The sequence below is a fragment of the Bubalus kerabau genome, chromosome 1 (genome assembly GCF_029407905.1).
Source record: "Bubalus kerabau isolate K-KA32 ecotype Philippines breed swamp buffalo chromosome 1, PCC_UOA_SB_1v2, whole genome shotgun sequence".
Taxonomy (NCBI): Eukaryota; Metazoa; Chordata; class Mammalia; order Artiodactyla; family Bovidae; genus Bubalus; species Bubalus kerabau.
In genome coordinates, this window is record NC_073624.1 from 145,584,922 (window position 1) to 145,605,976 (window position 21,055).

Below are 21,055 nucleotides of genomic sequence, written 5' to 3' on the forward strand. Positions count from 1 at the left end.
ATCCATTTTTATGAGGTCTTTGTGCATAATGCTTAGAAAACTTTTCTCAGGCTTAACATGAGTGAAATATTCATGAATATTTTCCATTTATTATTATTTTTAAATTACATTTATGTCATTACTCCATCTAAAAGTTATTTTTATGCTTAATGTATGCAATATAAATGAATAGTTTTATAAGTATACTAGATCTGCTTCAGAATATTCTATTCTGTGGCTTTTATAATTACATCAAGACTAAATTATTTTAATTCTTCTAGTTTTGTTCATTTAGTAACTGGTAAGGCAAGCACTCTATACATTACAGTTCTTTGGCCTAGTTCTATAAAATAATATTTTGAAGTTACAGTCACCCTGCTTATTTAACTTATATGCAGAATACATCATGCAAAAAGCCAGGCTAGATGAATCACAAGCTGGAATCAAGATTGCTGGGAGAAATATCAACAACCTCAGATAGGCACATGACACCACTCCAATGACAGAAAGTAAGGAGGAACTAAAGACCCTCTTGATGAGGGTGAAAGAAGGGAGTGAAAAAGCTGGCTTTAACTCAACATTCAAAAAACTAAGATCATGGCATCCGATCACATCACTTCATGGCTAATAGATGGGGAAAAAGTAGAAGCATTAACAGATTTTATTTTCTTGGGCTCCAAAATCACTGCAGATGGTGACTACGACCATGAAATAAAATGATGCTTGCTTCTTGGAAGAAAAGCTATGATAAATCTAGACAAAATATTAAAAAGAAGAGATATCACATTGCCAACAAATGTCCATACAATGAAAGCTATGGTTTTTCCAGTAGCTTTTGAAGTTCAAGCTCCAAAACTTTGGCCACCTGATGCAAAGACCTGACCCATTGGAAAATACCCTGATGCTGGGAAAGACTGAAGACAGGAAGCAAAGGGGGCAACTGAAGATGAAATGGTTAGATGGCATCACTGACTCAACAGACATGAGTTTGAACAAATCTTGGGAGATGGTGAGGGACAGGCAAGCCTGACATGCTGTAGTCCATGAGGTTGCAAAAAGTCAGACATGACTTAGCGACTGAACAATAGTAACAATAAGAAACATGGTCATTATTTCTAGAATACACACACAATGAACAATTCCTTCATGCACATCATTAAGTCTTTGTAATTTCAAATATATCTGGTTGATATCTCCGTATATAGCTATGAAAATCAATCATTCAGAAAGCTCCAATAGAAATCATACTTAGATTTACCTTTTTTTTTTTTTTTTGTAAAAAAAAAAGCTAGTATAATACACAGAGAAGGTTCTTGAGAGTGAAGGCATTAAGTGAAGTGAAGCTCTCTCAGTCGTGTCTGACTTTTTGCAACCCCATGGACTGTAGCCTACCATGCTCCTCCGTCCATGGGATTCTCCAGGCAAGAATACTGGAGTGGGTTGCCATTTCCTTCTCCAGGAGATCTTCCCAACCCAGGGATAGAACCCAGGTCTCCTGCATTGCAGGCAGACGCTTTACCATCTGAGCCACCAGGGAAGTTCAAGTGGCTTCTAAAATTGTTCCTGAGGTGTTTATGAGAAACTCTGCCTCATTTATTTATCAAACCTCTAGAAACTACCTATAACTTCCTAATTCTTTATCATTTACTTTCCCCATACCACTTAATTTTTAGCACCTGATGCTCAGAGAAACTCAAAGTTTCACTAATTTGACAAATGTTTCTAAGATGATAAATATTACACACCAATTCCCACATAATTACCTTGTGAAGTCTGTCATCTCCATCATGATCATACACATCTTCTTGGCCAGAACAATGATATCATTGCTCGTATCGTCCCATATCTCAATTTCAGCATCCAACTTGCTCTTCACTTTCTTGAAGTCAGCAACTTGCTCAGCGATCTTTTCCTTTTCTGCCTCGGGCAACTGAGTCATCTTAGCCTAAAACAGGTGATACTTCAATTTATAATCATTCCATTATGTCAAATACATTTTACAATGAAGTGATTATTATCAGATGTTTATAAAATGTGTTCCTTTAAGAATAGAGACATAATGCTTTTTTGTTTTAAATTTATTTTTAATAGGATAATTGCTTTACAACACTGTGTCAGCTTTTGCCATACATCAGCATGAATCAGCCATGAAGTCATATAACAAAACTACCCAGGTTTAACTTTTTATATGAAATCTATTGAATCATAAGTGTTTGCAACAATGTTAGAATGCAAAATTACAGTATTAGTTAGAACTACAACATTAAATTGATGAATGTCAAAGTATAATTTAATATATGACATATTTAAATCTATTCCTTAATATAAATGTAGGACTTGCCAAATTTTGAATGTATTATAAATTAATTCAAACACAATTTAATGTCTCACATGTTAGACAAGTATATACCTCTTTAAATTATACTAACAGTATGCCTCAAAAGGTACAAATATAAAAAAAATATTGAAATGAGACTATGTATAACTATGTATATATTTACATTCATAGATGGACTTAATTACAAACACTGAATACACATTGGTAAACAGTACAGTACACATTTATAAATCATATGTATATAGACAAGCACATTTATAAAATTCTAAGGATTAATGTGTATATGGTGCATATAAACATATTCAGGTGTGTATGTGTATACAAACTATCTGAGGGAAGAATAAAAATGTTATAGGCAAAGTTTGCTAAAGCAGCCCTCCCTAATTAGCATCCTGAGATTTGAGGTGCAAACTCTTATGCACAGTGAACTTAATGCACTGGCATAGTACTATTCTTTGTATATATCATATTTTGAACAGTATGGAGACTTGCCTCTTGCATTTGACATTTGAAATGTGGGATCATAGTAAACCATCCACACTATTGTGATGTGTGCTTAGTCTTGTGTTGTGTCTGACTCTTTGTAACTCCATGGACTGTAGTCTGCCAGGCTCCTCTGTCCATGGGGATTCTCCAGGCAAGAGTACTAGAGTGGGTTGCCATGCCCTCCTTCAGGGTATCTCCCCAGTCCAGTGATCAAACCCAGGTCTCCTGCTTTGCAGGTAAAATCTTTGCCATCCGAGCCACCAGGGAAACCCACCATACCACTACACTACCATATAAACAATTATAGCACCTGAAACCTATGACTTTTATCAAATAAAAAAGAACTCTGAAATGAAAGTGATTTGATAATATTAATCAAGGTCATAAAATTTCATGAGATTGTCTACTCAATCATCTTGTCAAAAAGAAATTCATACATAATCAAAAAGTAGAACAAGCACATAGGTTTGAGATGGAACATTTATAAATGATAAATCCTATATAAGTGGAATTTTATTTGATTATTCATAGGAAAATATGATAGCTACAATTCCTATACATTTCCAGACGTTAATTTCTAGTTTACCTATAAATAGCAAAATTGGAAGACATAATCTAGAAAGCTTTGCAAAAGTATGATTGCTAGATTCAGAATACTGAAAACACATTTTATTGGGCAATAATATACAAGAACAATGAAACACTAAAATATATTAATGGAAAGAATTATAAGAATGATCAAAGGAAAATCTAACCAAAAAATAAAAATCATAGAACCAGTGTCAATTATCTGTCATTTATTACCAATCAGAGGCCTAATTCAGGGTCTAAAATAACTTGGTATTTTTAAATTTTCAGGATTAATCATCTGTACTTCAGTTAGCACAAGGCTTGATACATATGGAGTGTACAGTAAATGATAGTTTCTTCTTTATTTCTTTTATTTTTTAACCATACCACATGGCATGTGGAATCTTAGTTTATTGACCAGGGATTGAACCCACTACTGCCTTGGAAGCTCAGAGATGTCACCAGTGGATGGCCAGGGAAGTTCAATAGTTATCTCTTATTCAATGAAAATATCAAAATACAATCACATATATAGCACTTAAATTTGCTTTGTTTTCCTTATTTATTTCAAGAACTAAAATAAGCTAGGAGACTAAACTTTTGATTGATGAATGTATAGATGACTCTTCCTTAGGAGGTAAAAATAGATTGTAGTTTCTTTTCTCAGGAAACATGGCCTATGTGATAAGCTTATAAGAAGAGCAACTTTTACTGCTGCTGGTATGTGGCAAAGCATGTAAATAAAGACATAGCTACCTTTTAAATCAATAGTATACAAGCCATTAATAAAGCTGTAAGGTACTAACCCACTAAACTAGCTGAAAAATAGAAATGAATTTTCCTTTCTTCACTACTAGTCATTATCATTTTCTCCATTTTCATAAAAAGGTAATTAAAGTTGCAAATAATGAAGCCATAGATCAATTTATTTGGGGCCTCCTTTTATAGTCTTTATCTCAGAGATAATAAATGTATGACTCTGGATCTAAGAAATAATTTTGAAGTGTATTCTGGAATATTGTGGAGACATTTTCACTGTCTTCATGAAAGTTCAAACTATTCTAGAGGCGATCTGATTAAGTGTATTCCAAGTTCAGTTCCTTGGAATGTCACTAATTTCCAATATGATCTTGAGGAAGTCACTTAACTCTCCTGTCTACATTTCCCCAGACACAAAACAACAATAATTGCAACTGCTATCCACCTGTCATGCAGGAAACAGAGTCAATTATTCGATAGCATTGAGACTGACCCTGTCCTGGACAAGAATTTCATGGATTGCACTCAATTTCTTTAATAACATCTCAACTCACATGGTGAATTACACTTGGCAGATATTTACTCCTGACAAGATAAAGGCCAAAAGTCAGGCAATAGTTTATAAAATTAAAAGTTCTAGAGAATTCTGACCTTTTTTATTACATGAGGAAAAACAAGAACAAGAAAGCATTAAATTACTGAGTGACACCTTTACTGAAGATTTTAGTGCTTCTGTGAATGACTTATTATATGCCATCAATCAATTTCAATTATTATGAAAATATCAAAATAGAACTTCAGAGAATGTTTGATATTTAGGAATTATGGGTGAAAGTTCCTTATTGGATTATATTTTTGCAGGATAAGCAAAGAACTGAGGTACGAACTTAAAGATAAGTCAAGTAAGTGGAATTTCTAACATTATTACTGGCTGGTTAAGTGGTTCTACTCCTGCTCAAATATATAGAATATAACTCTGATATAAAGAGCTATTAAAGGCTTTGTGAATCCCTGCCATCCAAATGAAATTACATTGTATGTTAACTGATTAAAAAATTTATTCCAAAAGACAATGAAAATAACATTTATATATGCTAAATACTCTTCTAGGCAAGTTAACATATATTTAAAATTTAATCATCATAGCAGCCCTGTGAGGTAAGAACATTCTTACTCTAATATTATGGATTATGAAACTGAGTCTCTAAAAGGTTAAGTGATTTACTCAAGATTATAGTGTTAGTAAATGGTAGAATCAGGATGAAAACCCAGAAACTCTAGCTCCAGAGTTTTCATTCTATCACCATGCCTGCAAATGAGAGGAATACCACCCACCAAATACCAAAATATCTACCTTCTCCTCAATGGTATTTCTCTATCACCTATTTTTGAAATGCTTATTCTCCATAATATGTCTCATATAATTTAAAATCAAAGTTTTCTTATTTGTAAACTAGAAAAAATGATATTGACTGAACAGATTGTTTTAGAGATCAAATGAATATGAATACAGCTTTTAAAGTTCTTAAGTGCTATTAAATGCTAATGGTTACTCATACTAAGAGATTCAGTTCTTCACTCGATACAGTTAGTGATCCTCAGAATTCTAAGGTTATTCTCCTCTCTTCAACAAAAGCTCCCATTAGCCTATAAGACATTTTCAAGTAATACATATATCATTTATAATTTTAGCTTTAAAACAGAGGTTACCAGAATTTTTCAAAAAACCAAGATAATACATCTCTACTAGTATATGTTTCGCAAGAAGTCTATTACTTTAACTCTGCTGCTGCTATAATGCAAAAGCAGTAGTAGACCCTATGCAAACAAATGAGCACGACCATGTTCCAATGCAAATTTATATGGACATTTTAATTTGAATTGCATAAAATTTTCACATGTCAAAAATATTATTCTGATTACAGCTGTCCTGAATTTCTTTAACCATTGAAAGATGTAAAACAAACAAACAAAGCATTTCTATCTCATGGGCTAAACACAAACAGTCAATGGGCCAGATTTGACCTGCTGACTAGTTTGCCAGCACTTGCCAAATCCTTTATCTTTATTTTCAAATTTGTCAGCAGTACTACCTGCCTCCTCTCCTTGTATCTATCCCATTCTGTTAGGCACAATGTTTGTCCATTTTATCACCAGTACATTTATCACATTCACCTCTTTCTTTGTATTTCACTTACTATTATACAAGCTCAGATCTTAATTTTCTTTCATTTTCAATCCTTCTGTCTTGCTACCACTTGATTCAATCTGAATTTGATAAGATTGTACAATTCTTCAGCCTAAAACATACCATTCATGTCTTCTTATTGAATAAAGGATATAAATTCCTCAAATATCACCATTAAATTTAAAGTAGAAAATTCACATAGAAAATTTCCCAAACCATAAATGTACAATTGAACAACTTTTATAAATTGAGTGAATCCATGTGCGGAACACCCAAATTTAAGAAACACAAAAATTAGCAGCATCCCAAAGGCCTCATGTGTCCTATTATAACCACTCTCTCTCAAGAACAATCACATCATCACCTGTATTTCTAAAGCTATAGATTTTCCTGTTTCTGAGCCTTATAAAAGTGGAATAATAACAATACTCTTATACCTGGCTTCTTATGTCAAGCTTTTATATATTTGAAATACATCTATAATTGATGCATGTAGTTATAGTCTGTTTATTCTCATTGCTCTATACAGACAGTATTCCACCTTGTGAAACATCAAACCATTTACTTATCTGTAATTCTATTAATGACCTTTTGGGAAGCATTCTATTTTTGATTGTTATGAATAGTGAATATTCTTATATTTTTCTTTTTGTGCACATACCGTTGCATTCTTGAGACTATATCTAGGAGTGAAATTACTATGACACAGGCATCACTATGACCTTTGTCTCTATGAGCTTTTCAATGTTATTTCTTCTTCCTTTCAGGCACTTTACACTCAAGCTGCTGCTGCTGCTGCTAAGTCGCTTCAGTCGTGTCCGACTCTGTGCGACCCAATGGACGGCAGCCCACCAGGCTCCCCCGTCCCTGGGACTCTCCAGGCAAGAACACTGGAGTGAGTTGCCATTTCCTTCTCCAATGCATGAAAGTGAAAAGTGAAAGTGAAGTCGCTCAGACATGTCCAACTATCCGCGACCCCATGGACTGCAGCCTACCAGGCTCCTCTGTCCATGGGATTTTCCAGGCAAGAGTACTAGAGTGGGGTGCCATTGCCTTCTCCGTATACTCAAGCTAAATCAAGCTATTTGTTGTTGCAGGTAAATATCTTAAGGTATTGCCCACTAATTATTTTGCTCATCTTCTTTCCACATCTCATCTTTGTTGGTCCAAACTTAATTATATTCCAAGCCAGATGCATTGAGTATATCTTTCTTCTCCAGCTATATGTAATTATTCCTTTGAATATCTCAGAACATGTTATGAAATCTTTTCTCAGGATCTTTATATTGTTCTCTGTTGTAGCCTAGTTTTTGTGAATGTGAATATCTTATTTTACTAGATGAAAGGTCTTTGAAAGCATAATCATCTTTCAGAATAATGGTGGATCTACTTGTTGCTGTTGTTGTTGTTGTGTTGGTCTTCTGCTCCTAGACTATTTGTTGTTGTTATTTAGTCACCAGGTCCTGTCTGACTCTTTTGCAACCCCATGGACTGTAACCCACCAGGCTCCTCTGTCCATGGGATTTCCCAGGCAAGGATAATGGAGCAGGTTGCCATTTCCTTCTCCAGCTCCTAGACTGAATGTTTCCTCCAAGTAGGGACATATATATGATAAATGTTTGTTTCAAGTTGTTAATATAAACTGTCAACACATAAAGAAAAATAGGAGTGTAGGATCAAAAATGTTATAGCACTGATCTTGTATTTTCTTGGTCACTTACATTTACACATTTCCTAAGCTCCTACCTCTAAAAGGGAGGAATTAATTTCTCTTATTTTATCTGTTCACTTCTCTTTTCATTTTTTTGAAATTTAATTTTGTCATATTTGAGTATAGTTGATTTACAATATTGTGTTAGTTTCTGGTGTACAGGAAAGCAATTCAGTTAAACATATACCCATTCTTTTTCAGATTTTCTATTCCCCTGTAGGTTATTACAGAATATTGAGTAGAGTTTCTTGTGCTATAGGGTAGGTCCTTGTTGATCATCTATTTTATATATAGTAGTGTGTACATGTTAATCTCAAATTCCTAATACTCTACTTTCAAACAGAATTTTGTTATTCCTCTATCAGTCAGTTCAGTTCGGTCACTCAGTTATGTCTGACTCTTTGCAACCCCACAGACTGCAGCACACCAGGCTTCCCTGTCCATCACCAACTCCTGGAGCCTTCTCAAGCTCATTGTCCATTGCGTCAGAGATGCCATCCAACCATCTCATCCTCTGTCATCCTCTTCTGCTCCTGCCTTCAATCTTTCCCAGATCAGGGTCTTTGGAAATGAGTTAATTCTTTGCAACATGTGGTCAAATTATTGGAGGTTCAGCTTCAGCATCGGTCCTTCCAATGAATATTCAGGGCTGATTTCCTTTAGGATTGACTGGTTGGATCTCCCTGCAGTCCAAGGAACTCTCAACAGTCTTCTCTAAGATCACAGTTCAAAAGCATCAATTCTTCAGTGCTCAGCTTTCTTTATAGTCCAACTCTCATGCTCATATATGACGACTGGAAAAACCATAGCTTTGACTAGATGGACCCTTGTTGGTAAAGTTATTTCTCTGCTTTTTAATATGCTGTCTAGGTTGTTCATAGCTTTTCTTCCAAAAAGCAAGCATCTTTTAATTTCACGGCTATAGTCACCATCTGCAGTGATTTTGGAGCCCAAGAAAATAAAGTCTCTCACTGTTTCGATTGTTGTTTCCCCATCTATTTGCCATGAAGTGATGGGACCAGATGCCATGATCTTAGTTTTCTGAATGTTGAGCTTTAAGCCAACTTTTTACTCTCCTCTTTCACTTTCGTCAAGAGGCTCTTCAGTTCTTCACTTTCTGCCATAAGGGTGCTGTCATCTGCATATCTGAGGTTATTGATATTTCTCCCAGCAATCTTGATTTCAGCTTCTGCTTCATCCAGCCTGGCATTTCTCATGATGTACTCTGCATATAAGTTAAATAAGCAGGGTGACAATATACAGCCTTGACATACTCCTTTCCTGATTTGGAACCAGTCTGTTGTTCCATGTTCAGTTCTAACTGTTGCTTCTTGACCTGCATACAGATTTCTCAGGAGGCAGGTCAGGTGGTCTGGTATTCCCATCTCTTGAAGAATTTTCCACAGTTTGTTGTGATCCACACAGCCAGAGGCTTTGGCATAGTCAATAAAGCAGAAGTAGATGTTTTTCTGGAACTCACTTACTTTTTCAATGATCCAGCGGATGTTGGCAATTTGATATCTGGTTCCTCTACTTTTCTAAATCCAGCTTGAACATCTGGAAGTTATTTCTCTAACACTACACTAATTGCACATTTGGTCTTATCTTTTCACCTACTTTTAAATTTCACTAAGCTCATCACTACTACCTAAAATAGTGATATGCTTATATTAGTTTTTTTTAATTTTTTTTTACTTAAAACATCAAATTATTACCTGTTTTAAAAAAGATAGGAAAAAAAATTGATAATAGAAAAAAGGCAAAAAAAAAAATGTTGTTATACAGAGGTTCATTCAAATCCCTGCTCTGTCAAATACTAGCTTTGTAGACAGTAACTTAACTACTTTCATCACATGTTAAATAATAATAATCTTATTAGGGGTTTTCTGACCATTGTCTGTAAACAATGGTACCTAGAATATATTAGAGTCTTAATCAATGGTGCTTACAATTAATGTATATAACTACAAGAGCATGGCCTCCAAGAGTTTCTAAAATATTATGGAAGTGAAAGTCTCTCAGTCATGTCTAACTCTTTGTGACCCCATGGATTACAGCTTGCCAGGCTTCTGTGTCCATGGAATTTTCCAGGACAGAATACTGGAGTGGATAGCCTTTCCTTTTTCCAGGGGATCTTCCCAACCCAGGGATTAAACCTAGGTCTCCCGCAATGCAGGCAGTTTCTTTACAATCTGAGCCACCAAGGAAGCCCATTATGGAAAAGGGCACTTAAAAATACTCACATAGCTATCTCATAGAGTTGAAGAAGTGATCAAGTAATACACTGAGTAAATATATTCCATAAGCAAAAACCATATAGTAGAGAAGCTCACCATAATTCTCTTATTTGCAGAAGTTCTAGAATCCAAATTGCTTATTTTGTAGATAAAGAAACTGAGTCCTAGGAAAAAAAGGCTCTTGAAATGTTATCCAGCTAGTTAATGGCAGATTTGTTACATAAATCTACCTGTTGCCATTATTAATATTTCTTTCTTTCCATAAAATCACTTTGCTTTCATTTTAGTCACTCAGTCATGTCCGACTCTTTGTGACCGCATGAATCACAGCACGCCAGGCCTCCCTGTCCATCACCAACTCCCGGAGTTCACTCAAATTCATGTCCATCGAGTCAGTGATGCCATCCAGCCATCTCATCCTCTGTTGTCCCCTTATCCTCCTGCCCCCAATCCCTCCCAGCATCAGAGTCTTTTCCAATGAGTCAATTCTTCGCATGAGGTGGCCAAAGTACTGGAGTTTCAGCTTTAGCATCATTCCTTCCAAAGAACACACAGGATTGATCTCCTTTAGAATGGACTGGTTGGATCTCCTTGCAGTCCAAGGGACTCTCAAGAGTCTTCTCCATCACTTTGCTTTACTTAGCTATAAATTTTATGTGAAAATTGAATTCTTAAGCAAATCATATGATTCTGCTTCCTTCCCTATCCATAAACCAGGATAGAATACAGTAAGAGTATTTAATTAAAATAAGTAATCCACAATTACTATTTTTATAAATATTAGGAAATTTCTAATTGATTAATATTATTAATGTGGGTGGGTAACTAGAACTCAATATTCAAAATAAAATGTTTTTAAATATTAAAAATATGCCTGATGTATGCATATTAGATAAATATTTCTGAAAGAAGAATTCTTATTCTTACCTCCAGAGTTTATTGAATTGTAGCATTTATAATTTTTTAATAAGCCCAGAGGCATTTGGGAATGAAGATGTTTTAATATATCAAAAATATAAGCAGTAGAATATTTCTAAATTGGAGTTTAGAAAATCTAAAGTACTGCCAGCAGAAATTCAAGTTAATTAAAATTTGGAAAAAAATTTATTAAAAAAGTGTTTTTGGATTGATTTTTTAAGCATGCTAAATTGTAATTTCAAACATATTCTTGAGAATTCATTAAGGAAAGTTTTCCATAATATTTTTAAATGATATTTATAGATTGAAATTGGACTCTGCTTTAAGGAATAATATGCATTTCTATATTTTTATACATAGTCTTTTACATCAAATTTATAAATATATTAGCTTTACAAAGTTCTCCATTTCCTCATCTGTCAAAAAAAATTAGTGCTCTTAAAATCTTGTGGGGTATATTCACAGATTCCTAATAAAGAAAACCTATCTCATTTTATTATAAAACATTATAGTCTTCAGGGGCTCAGTTGAAACAGAGTTAAGTATTAAATCATCAGGCTGAACTTGATTGATTGCCTACCTTATAATGGTAATTATAATAATGGAAATTAACATTTGTTCATGCTTCCCACATGTCAGTCACTTTGCTAAGCACTTTTGAAAAATTACACCATTTGAATAATAATATTCTAAGGTTCATATTGTTAATATCTACCTTTTACAATCATGGAAAAGAGGCCTGTAGGGGACATATACATATTACCTATAAATGAAGAAACATTTCCAAGGTGTTTTTGTTGTTTTTTCTTTTTATGCTATCAGTTCAGTCTTTCAGTCGTGTCCAACCCTAAGCGACCCCATGGACTGCAGCAGGCCAGGCTTTTCTGTCCATTACCAACTCTCAGAGCCTACTCAAGCTCATATCTACCAAGTCGGTGATGCCATCCAACCATCTCATCCTCTGTCGTTCCCTTCTCCTCCCGCCTTCAACCTTTCCCAGCATCAAGGTCTTTTCCAAAGAGTCAATTCTTCGCATCAGGTGGCCATACATCTTTATTTATGGCTTCATTTGCAGCATAGATTTTAGCACTAGGAGTTAAATGTTAGCCTTGAGAAAAACAGTCATATACTGCTTTCAAACAACTTATGTCTTGGTTTTAGGATAAAATAAAGCTGTAAAAAGCATTTGGAAAACAGAGAAATTTGAGTATAGATTGTTAGGAAGTATAAAAAGTGATTATTAATAGTCCTGTAAATGATAACAATATTGTGGTTATATAAGAGAATACAAATTATTTTAGGAGATACTCACTGAAATATTTAGGCATAAAATGTTATGATGTTGCAAACTTCTTTGAAGTGGTTTAGAAATACAAAGCAATTATGTCTCTGGAAGTATGTTAAAAGTACTGTATCTAGATCATGGAAATATCTGTGTACATTACAGAAGGGTTAAATTTTTCCATATATTTAATGGAAAAATAAAATCAATAAATAAAATTTAAATAAAATTAAATTAAAATTTTAAGAGAATTATTTTAAAAAATTTAAAAGCTTGGAAAACAGATATTTTCTATTTTCTTATTTTGTCAAGGTATCAGGGATTTTTAAAGGCCATATAGTTTATTCTCTTATCCTAAAATACAATTTCATCTGTCATATCACTGATCAAAGATGCTTCAACCTCTCTTTGGACATACCTGAAGCCTCAATTCTGAGTTCTCTGGTACTCAGAGACAAGTAAGTTTTACTAATAAAAAGTGAAAGAAAGTGAAAGTCGCTCATTCATGGCTGACTCTTTGATACCCCACAGTCCATGGAATTCCCCAGGCCAGAATATTGGAGTGGGTAGCTTATCCCTTCTCCAGCGGATCTTCCCAACCCAGGAATCCAACCCGGGTCTCCTGCACTGCAGATGGATTCTTTATCAACTGAGCTATCAGGAAAGCCCTTATCAGTAAAAACAAAAACTGAATGAGATTCATGACCTACGAAAGTAATCCTCATATGGTTAAATATGACTGAAGACTCATAGAAAACAAGTTCATTCAGGATCCTGGTGTGTATCATATGACTGAAATTTAAGTAAATGTGACTATGGTTTTTCCAGTGGTCATGTATGGATGTGAGAGCTGGACCATAAAGAAGGGTGAGCACCAAAGAATTGATGCTTTTGACTGTGGTGTTGGAGAAGACTCTTGAGAGTCCCTTGGACTGCAAAGAGATCAAATCAGCCAATCCTAAAGGAAATAAATCCTGAATATTCATTGGAGGTACTGATGCTGAGGCTGAAGCTCTAATACTTTGGCCACATGATGTGAAGAGCTGACTCATTGGAAACAAGACCCTGATGCTGGGAAAGATCGAAGGCAGGAGAAGGGGATGACAAAGGATGAGATGGTTGGATGGCATCACCAATGCAATGGACATGAGTTTGATCAAGCTCCAGGAGATGGTAAAGGACAGTGATGCCTTGCGTGCTTCTCTCCATGGGATTGCAAAGAGGCAGACATGACTGAGGGGCTGAACAACAAAAATGAATATTCTTATCTCTATGGTCCTCTCTCTATTTTTTTTTAATATAAACATTACAAGGATTTAGAATAATTTATATTCAATTGCATCATTTTTTTCTTTAGATCTTCATTCTAGGTTTCTGTAATACTTTTTGTCTCAGGTCTTGCCAAGGCTGAAAAAGTAGAAATCCTCAGGCTTTGAAGCTACACTGCTACACATAAATAAGGAACAATTCAATAAGTAAATATTATAAAGGCTGGGAGAAATCCAATCAAGTCTTAAAAAGCCCATTCATTTTATTCACAAGACTGCCTTTAGGATGTGACTCAGACCTTAGCAAATTATACTTTGCACACAATTTAAGGAAGTTTAGTTACCTGAATTCCATGCCCCAGTTTACAGTAAATTGGAAGTAGACAAGAAGAATGCTAGTCTGACCTCAGGAAAGGAAAATAAAATCTATCAAGAAAGTGACAGAAAGCTCAGATAACTCGGGGTCTTTCAGTTTATGAATAAACTTTCCTATGCAAATCAGGATACCTCCATCCTATCAGTGTATTATAGCATAGTGCAATTATGTTTGGTCATAATAATGACAGTGACTCATCTATAGCATCATCACCTAGCATTTACTTCATAGGAGTTATATGGCACCATTCCTGCTCTCAAAAAATTTAAAATCCCTCTGCCCAGAAAATATCAAATTAAATTTGGAATATTTCAATTGATAAGTTAAATCACATGGAATACAATTTGAAGACCAGGTCCAGTAGATTTTTTTTTAAGTTTTAAAATGTGTATCTTCATCCAAAATAACTTGTTCTAGAACTGTTCCAGAAAAACAAGTGTTTTACTAAAAAAGGTTTTCAAATATCTATGATGATGTGATATTTAATGTCTGCTTATAACTAATTAAAATACTTTTCAAAGATAAAATTTTGACAAGTTATATGAATACTGCACCGCTAACTTGCCTGGAAAATCCCATGGACAGAGGAGCCTGGTAGGCTGCAGTCCATGGGGTCGCAAAGAGTTGGACACGACTGAGTGACTTCACTTTCACTTTTCACTTTCCTGCATTGGAGAAGGAAATGGCAACCCACTCCAGTGTTCTTGCCTGGAGAATCCCAGGGACAGGGGAGCCTGGTGGGCTGACGTCTATGGGGTTGCACAGAGTCAGACACAACTGAAGTGATTTAGCAGTAAAACAGATATAATTTGAGAAAAAATTTTACATCTCTACTGATAGTATAACTCCTTCTTAATTGTACTTTGTAATGAATATAATTTATAATATTTATACATGTATGAAATGTATAACTGAATAAAATATAATTAACTGATTTCCTCCCAAGAGTTTATGGGAATTTGAACACTTTATCTTACTAACAACATTTTCTCAATAAAATAACAATCTGAGAAAAATAGCACAGAATTGAAGTAATTATTCATATATTATCCTTATATACATATCTATATTATGATTTAGTATAGTACCATGTTAACAATCTATATACATATGCTGATAACATCTGTTATTACATATATGTGATAATTTTAAAAGCTCATTAGATTAATTTTAGTTGAATACAGGATATGTAATCCCCAAAGAAAAGTGAATAGTTATATTTTTGTAACTAGATTACCACTTGCTAGGTATTTAAAAAAAGAATTTAGAAAATTCACAAATATTATTTTGTGACTATATCACAAAAGGGTAATTGTCCTTTTTTTTCCCCTGTTCTGGTCCATATTTAACTAAAGTTTCCATATTAATAAAAAAATGTCAAACTCCTTATCACATTCTTTGATAATCATCCATATACATAATTTGTGTACAATAAAAATATGAACATGTTTGGGGGGTAATATCGGAATTTCACAAAGTGGGAATGGAAATATTTTAAAGCTACAATCTCTGTTTTTAACTTAGTATTTAGAAAATTGGAGTAAACATTGCCTCCAAATTAAAAAGAACAAGTCAGAAAATTTAAAAGTTCATGACCTTTTTTTCTTAGCCCGTCAGAGATGTCAACAAAAAATTGCATTGGCTAAATTAAATATTCAGGGGAAAATTATTTCAAGAGTATTGCTATAGGGGAGAGAACTCAGCTTTGCTAAACAAAAGTTGAGAGAGATTTTAAGCACTGGAATGAGCTAGTGGAAAAGTAGTAGAAGACATTAAAGAGGAGGTTGGTCATTGTGATTAGATGGTCTATGTTTGATAATGGTGATTATTTAAGTCTGGCTTCTACTATCCAGCCGAAGCTGGTGGTTTAGAGATACTATCTTTCTTAATTATTATATTTCAAAGGGGTAGCTCCCAGGTCCTTGCAAAAAGTATTTCTGAACTGTAAACCTTGTAAGAAGCTGGGAGATATTTGCATCTCAAAGGAACAGAGAAAGAATTTACAAGTTTTCTAAAGTAAATGCTCTTTAAAAAAAATTTAAAAAGGAAAGTCAGAAAGTCCTATAGTCAGAAAGTCCTATAGTCAGGAATAAACCTGTCTAAAGTTTAGTCAATCTGGAATGAACTAAAAATAGATCATCTTGTTTAGAGATCACAAGGCAACCAATTAATCTGAAGTCTAGGGAGAGGCAGGTGCTCACTGGAAGAAGTAATGTGCAAAGGCTTACTTGTCAGTTGCCATCTGATATTGATAAGATGAATTTAGTTAAAAGAGTTGATAAACATTGAACTTGGATTGTCTTATGATGCAAAAAAGTAAGCAATTCCTTAAAAAATATGAGAGAGGAAACATTAAAAAGATATAGGAGCCAAACTCTAAAAGCTTCCAATAGCAAAATTGGGACAACTAATCAATGAAACAGAACAACAAAATTCATAGAATACAATAAATATGCATGAGCCCATCATGATATAAACAAACTGAACAAATCATGTGAGATAAGGGACAGCTTTCTTTTAATTCTAATTAATAAATTCATAAGAAATAAGGGATATAAAAATGATTGTTAGGCAAATAGCATGTAATATTTGTGGCAAGATAAAGCAATGAACATTAAAATTAGTAAACACTTGAGAAGAAATAAAACTTGAATAGCATTAAATCATTTTCTCCAAGATACTAATTACGACAAAAAAATAAACATAATCTCACAGTGGAGAAAGCCAATAACCAACACTTTAGCCAAGTAATCAAGGCCAACATCATGAGAAATGTGACATACTGTCCTCTTATTCCACCTGATTTGATGGACAGAGAGCATAAACATAATCATGAGAAAAACATCAGATAAATTCAAATCAATGGATAGTCTATAAAATATCTGATCTATACTCTTCAAAAGTATCAGGGTCATAAAAGACAAAGAAAGTTAAGGATTGGTCACAGTTTATAGATGACTAGGCGATCTGACAACCAAATGCAGTGTTGAACTTGGCTTTGATTCTAGAACAAAAATGAATGAATAATAGTGAAAAAATTGATGAAGTCTGTAGTTTATCTACTAGTATAATACCTATGATCATTTCTTACTTTTGACAAGCAGACCTTATTTATGCCATAAGGCAACATAAGGAGAAACTGAATGAAGTTATGAGAACTCTCTGTAGTATAATTTTAGCTTTCCTATAATTCTAAAATTTATTCAAAAGAAACAGTAAAAGCAACAAAACATATAAACCCTAATCTTCAAACAAACCTCAGAAAACACATGAGAATTTATTTCTTAGGTGTCACCTTTCTTTTAAGGGTTATCTTTTTACTTTGTCCTTTTCTCTGCTACGTGTTCTACTACAAAAAAAATACTGTATTTTTTAAGCAAACTTTTAAAGTATTGAAAGTGAAAGTTGTTCAGTTGTGTCTGACTCTTTGCAACTCCATGGACTGTAGCCTGCCAGGCTCCTCTGTCCATGGAGTTTTCCAGACAAGAATACTGGAGTGGTTTGCTATTCCCTTCCCTGATATCTACGCATTGATCAGAACCTCATCATCCATCACTGCACAGTTTTTATTCCTGAAGAATGAATCTGTCCCTAAAAGAAAGTCTGAAATTATTAAAATATTATGTTTTTCTTTTACAGTAAAAAGTAAAAAGAAGAGCAAAAATAAACATGAAATTATTAACACAAATAAGAATTTATCCCAAGGATGTAAGGATAGTTCAACATCCTCAAAGCAGTCAATGTGAAACACCACCACATTAACAAGATGAAGAATAAAAATGTGTATTATCATCTCAGTAGATGTAGAAAAAACTTTTGGCAAAATTCAACGTTCATTTAAGATTAAAACTTTTAATAAAGTTTGCATAGAGGAAACATACCCCAACATAATAAAGGTCATATCAGACAAGCCTATGGTTAAAATCATATTGAATTGTGAAAAGCTGAAAGCTTTTTCTCTAAGATCAGGAAAAAGACAAGAATGACCACTTTTATTCAAGGTAGCTATGGAAGTCCTACCTGGAGTAGTTAGGCAAGAAAAAGAAAGAAAAACATTCAAATTGGAATAAAAAAAAACTGTCACTATTTACAGATGACATATTAGATAAAGAGAACCCTTAAGACTTCATAGAAAAACTATTAGAATAACAAATTCAGTAAAGTTGTAGGGTAAAAAAAATTAACACACATCTGTTGCATTTATATACATAAAGAGAAAAAAAGAAGACAATCTTATTTACAACTGCATCAAAAATAATAATACCTAGTAATAAATTTATTGAGGGAGTAAAATAACTAAATATTAAAAATTACAAGATACTACTGAAAGATCTTAAAGAAGACACTAATAAATGGCAAGATATTTCATGCTCATGAATTGGAAGGTTTAATATTAAAGTTATAATACTCTCCAAAATATTATACAGGTTCATTATAACCCTTGTGAAAATTCCAATGGTATTTTTCACCAAAATAGAATATATAACCCTAAAATTTATATTAAATCCTATAGGAACCTGAATAGAGAAAACAATCTTGAGGAAGAAGAACAAAACTGGAGGCATCATGCTCCCTGATTTCAAACTATATTACAAAGCTATAGTAGCTAAAACAGTATGGTATTGACATAAAAGTAGACATGCAGTTGAATGGAACAGAATAGAGAGAGAGCAGAAATCCATGCATTTACAGTTAATTAACTTAAACGAAGTAGCCAAGAATATACAATGGGGGAAGAGCAGTCTTCAGTAAATGGTTCTGGGGAAGTTGGATAACTACACACAAAAGAATGAAAATGGAACACTATCTTACACTATATACAAAAGTTAACTTAGAATGGATTGTAGACTTGAAATAAGGCCTGAAAACATACGTCTCCTAGAAGAAAACAAAAGCAATAAGCTTCTGAACATAGGCCTTGAAATGATATTTTTAAATCTTACACAAAAGCAAAGGCAACAACATTAAAAATAAACAAGTGGGGCTTCATCAAACTAAAAAGCTTCTGCACAGCAAAGGAAACTATCAACAAGATGAAATGGCAGCCTACAGAATGGGGGAAAATATTTGCAAATCATATATCTGGTAAGGGGCTAACATCTAAAACATATGGAGAACTCAAGTCAATAGTAAAAATACAAATAATACAGGTAAGAACTAAGCAGAAGATTGGAATAGATTTTTTTTTTCCAAAAAAAGTCATATAGATAGATAAGAGATACATGAAAATATGTTGTACATATTTAAAAATCAGGGAAATTCAAATGAAAATCTTAATGAGATATCACCTCAAAACTGTTAGAATGGCTATTATCAATAAGACCAGAAATAACAAGTGTTAATGAGGAGGTAGAGAAAAGGGAAACTGCACTGTTGGTGGGAATGTAGATAGGTGCAGCCACTTTTTAAAACTCTATTAAGAGGCTTTATATAATTGAAAGCAAAACATCCATATGGTTCAGCAATTCCACTTTGGTTATTTATCTGAAGAAAACAATAATGCTAACTCAAAAGGTACATGCACTATTTACAGTAGCCAAGATATGGAAATGTAGTCATTGACGGTTGAATGAATAAAGACAATGTGGTGTGTGTGTGTATAGGAAATGGATCTTTTCCAATCATAAAAAAAGAAGGAAATCCTGCCATTTGAAGCAAAATGGATAGACATTGAGGACAATATACTTAATAAAATAAGACAGAGAAAGACAAATACAACATGATCTCTTTTATATGTGAAATTTAGAAGTTAAAATAAAAGCCTCATAGATGCAGATAACAGATCGATGGCTGCCAGAGGCAGGGAACAGGGGAGATATAAGTTGCTTTGCTTTTTAGTTGAAATACATTGATTTTAAAAAAGAAATTATCCTAAGAGTCTAGATACCCACCAGAGCAAACCATAACATGTACTTATAACTGAGAACTGTAAGTCCACCTATTTTTGGATAACATCATCATTTCTTAAGGAATTTTTTTTTTTTAATCTTGAAGCTAGAATAGCATCATTAAATGACAACTAAAATAACAATGTTTAAATAAGTGTTCATTCCATAATAAAAAAATAAAGTACAGACTGTTTCTACTATGAGGAACTCCAAGAGACTAAAGCAGCTGGATAAAGCAACCTGTGCTACTCTTCCTTAGATTCACACTCTGCCCCATTGGGATTTTTTTTCCTAGATAACACTACCACCATTCCTTGGTTTCACTTGAGGGTCAAAGGGCCTCTTCCTATATACTTTCTACTGGTATCTTTGTAAATAAGATTTATGTGGACAAATAAAATTGTTCTTAACTACCTGTGACCAGCTAACATGAGACAGTATTAAATATATAACAACATTAGACAAAATATTAGATTAAAAATGACAGATTAAGAGTAATACAATCTTGGTAAGGGCTTCCCTGGTGGCTCAGAGGTTAAAGCGTCTGCCTCCAATGTGGGAGACCCAGGTTCGATCCCTGGGTCGGGAAGATCCCTTGGAGAAGGAAATGGTAACCCACTCCAGTATTCTTGCCTGGAGAATCCCATGGACAGAGAAGCCTGGTAGGCTACAGTCCATGGGGTCCCAAAGAGTCGGACATGACTGAGTGACTTCACCTTCACCTTCAATCTTGATAAGATCAGATCAGATCAGTCGCTCAGTCGTGTCCGACTCTTTGCGACCCCATGAATCGCAGCATGCCAGGCCTCCCTGTCCATCACCAACTCCCGGAGTTCACTGAGATTCACGTCCAACAAGTCAGTGATGCCATCCAGCCATCTCATCCTCTGTTGTCCCCTTCTCCTTCTGCCTGCAATCCTTCCCAGCATCAGAGTCTTTTCCAATGAGTCAAAACTTCACATGAGGTGGCCAAAGTACTGGAGTTTCAGCTTTAGCATCATTCCTTCCAAAGAAATCCCAGGGCTGATCATTCCTTCAGAATGGACTGGTTGGAT

The 21,055-nt window shown here is 34.2% G+C and overlaps 1 protein-coding gene across 19 annotated transcripts in view; it reads right to left on the minus strand.

Moving 5' to 3' along the window:
• The window catches only part of CTNNA3 (catenin alpha 3), a 1,911,430-nt gene that overhangs the window by 162,745 nt on the left and 1,727,630 nt on the right, over positions 1–21,055 (minus strand). For all 19 annotated transcript variants that reach the window (XM_055590589.1, XM_055590598.1, XM_055590586.1 and 16 more), the window contains one exon: positions 1,743–1,924. In XM_055590589.1, coding sequence (XP_055446564.1) covers positions 1,743–1,924 — 182 coding nt within the window. The remainder of the gene's footprint in view (positions 1–1,742; positions 1,925–21,055) is intronic.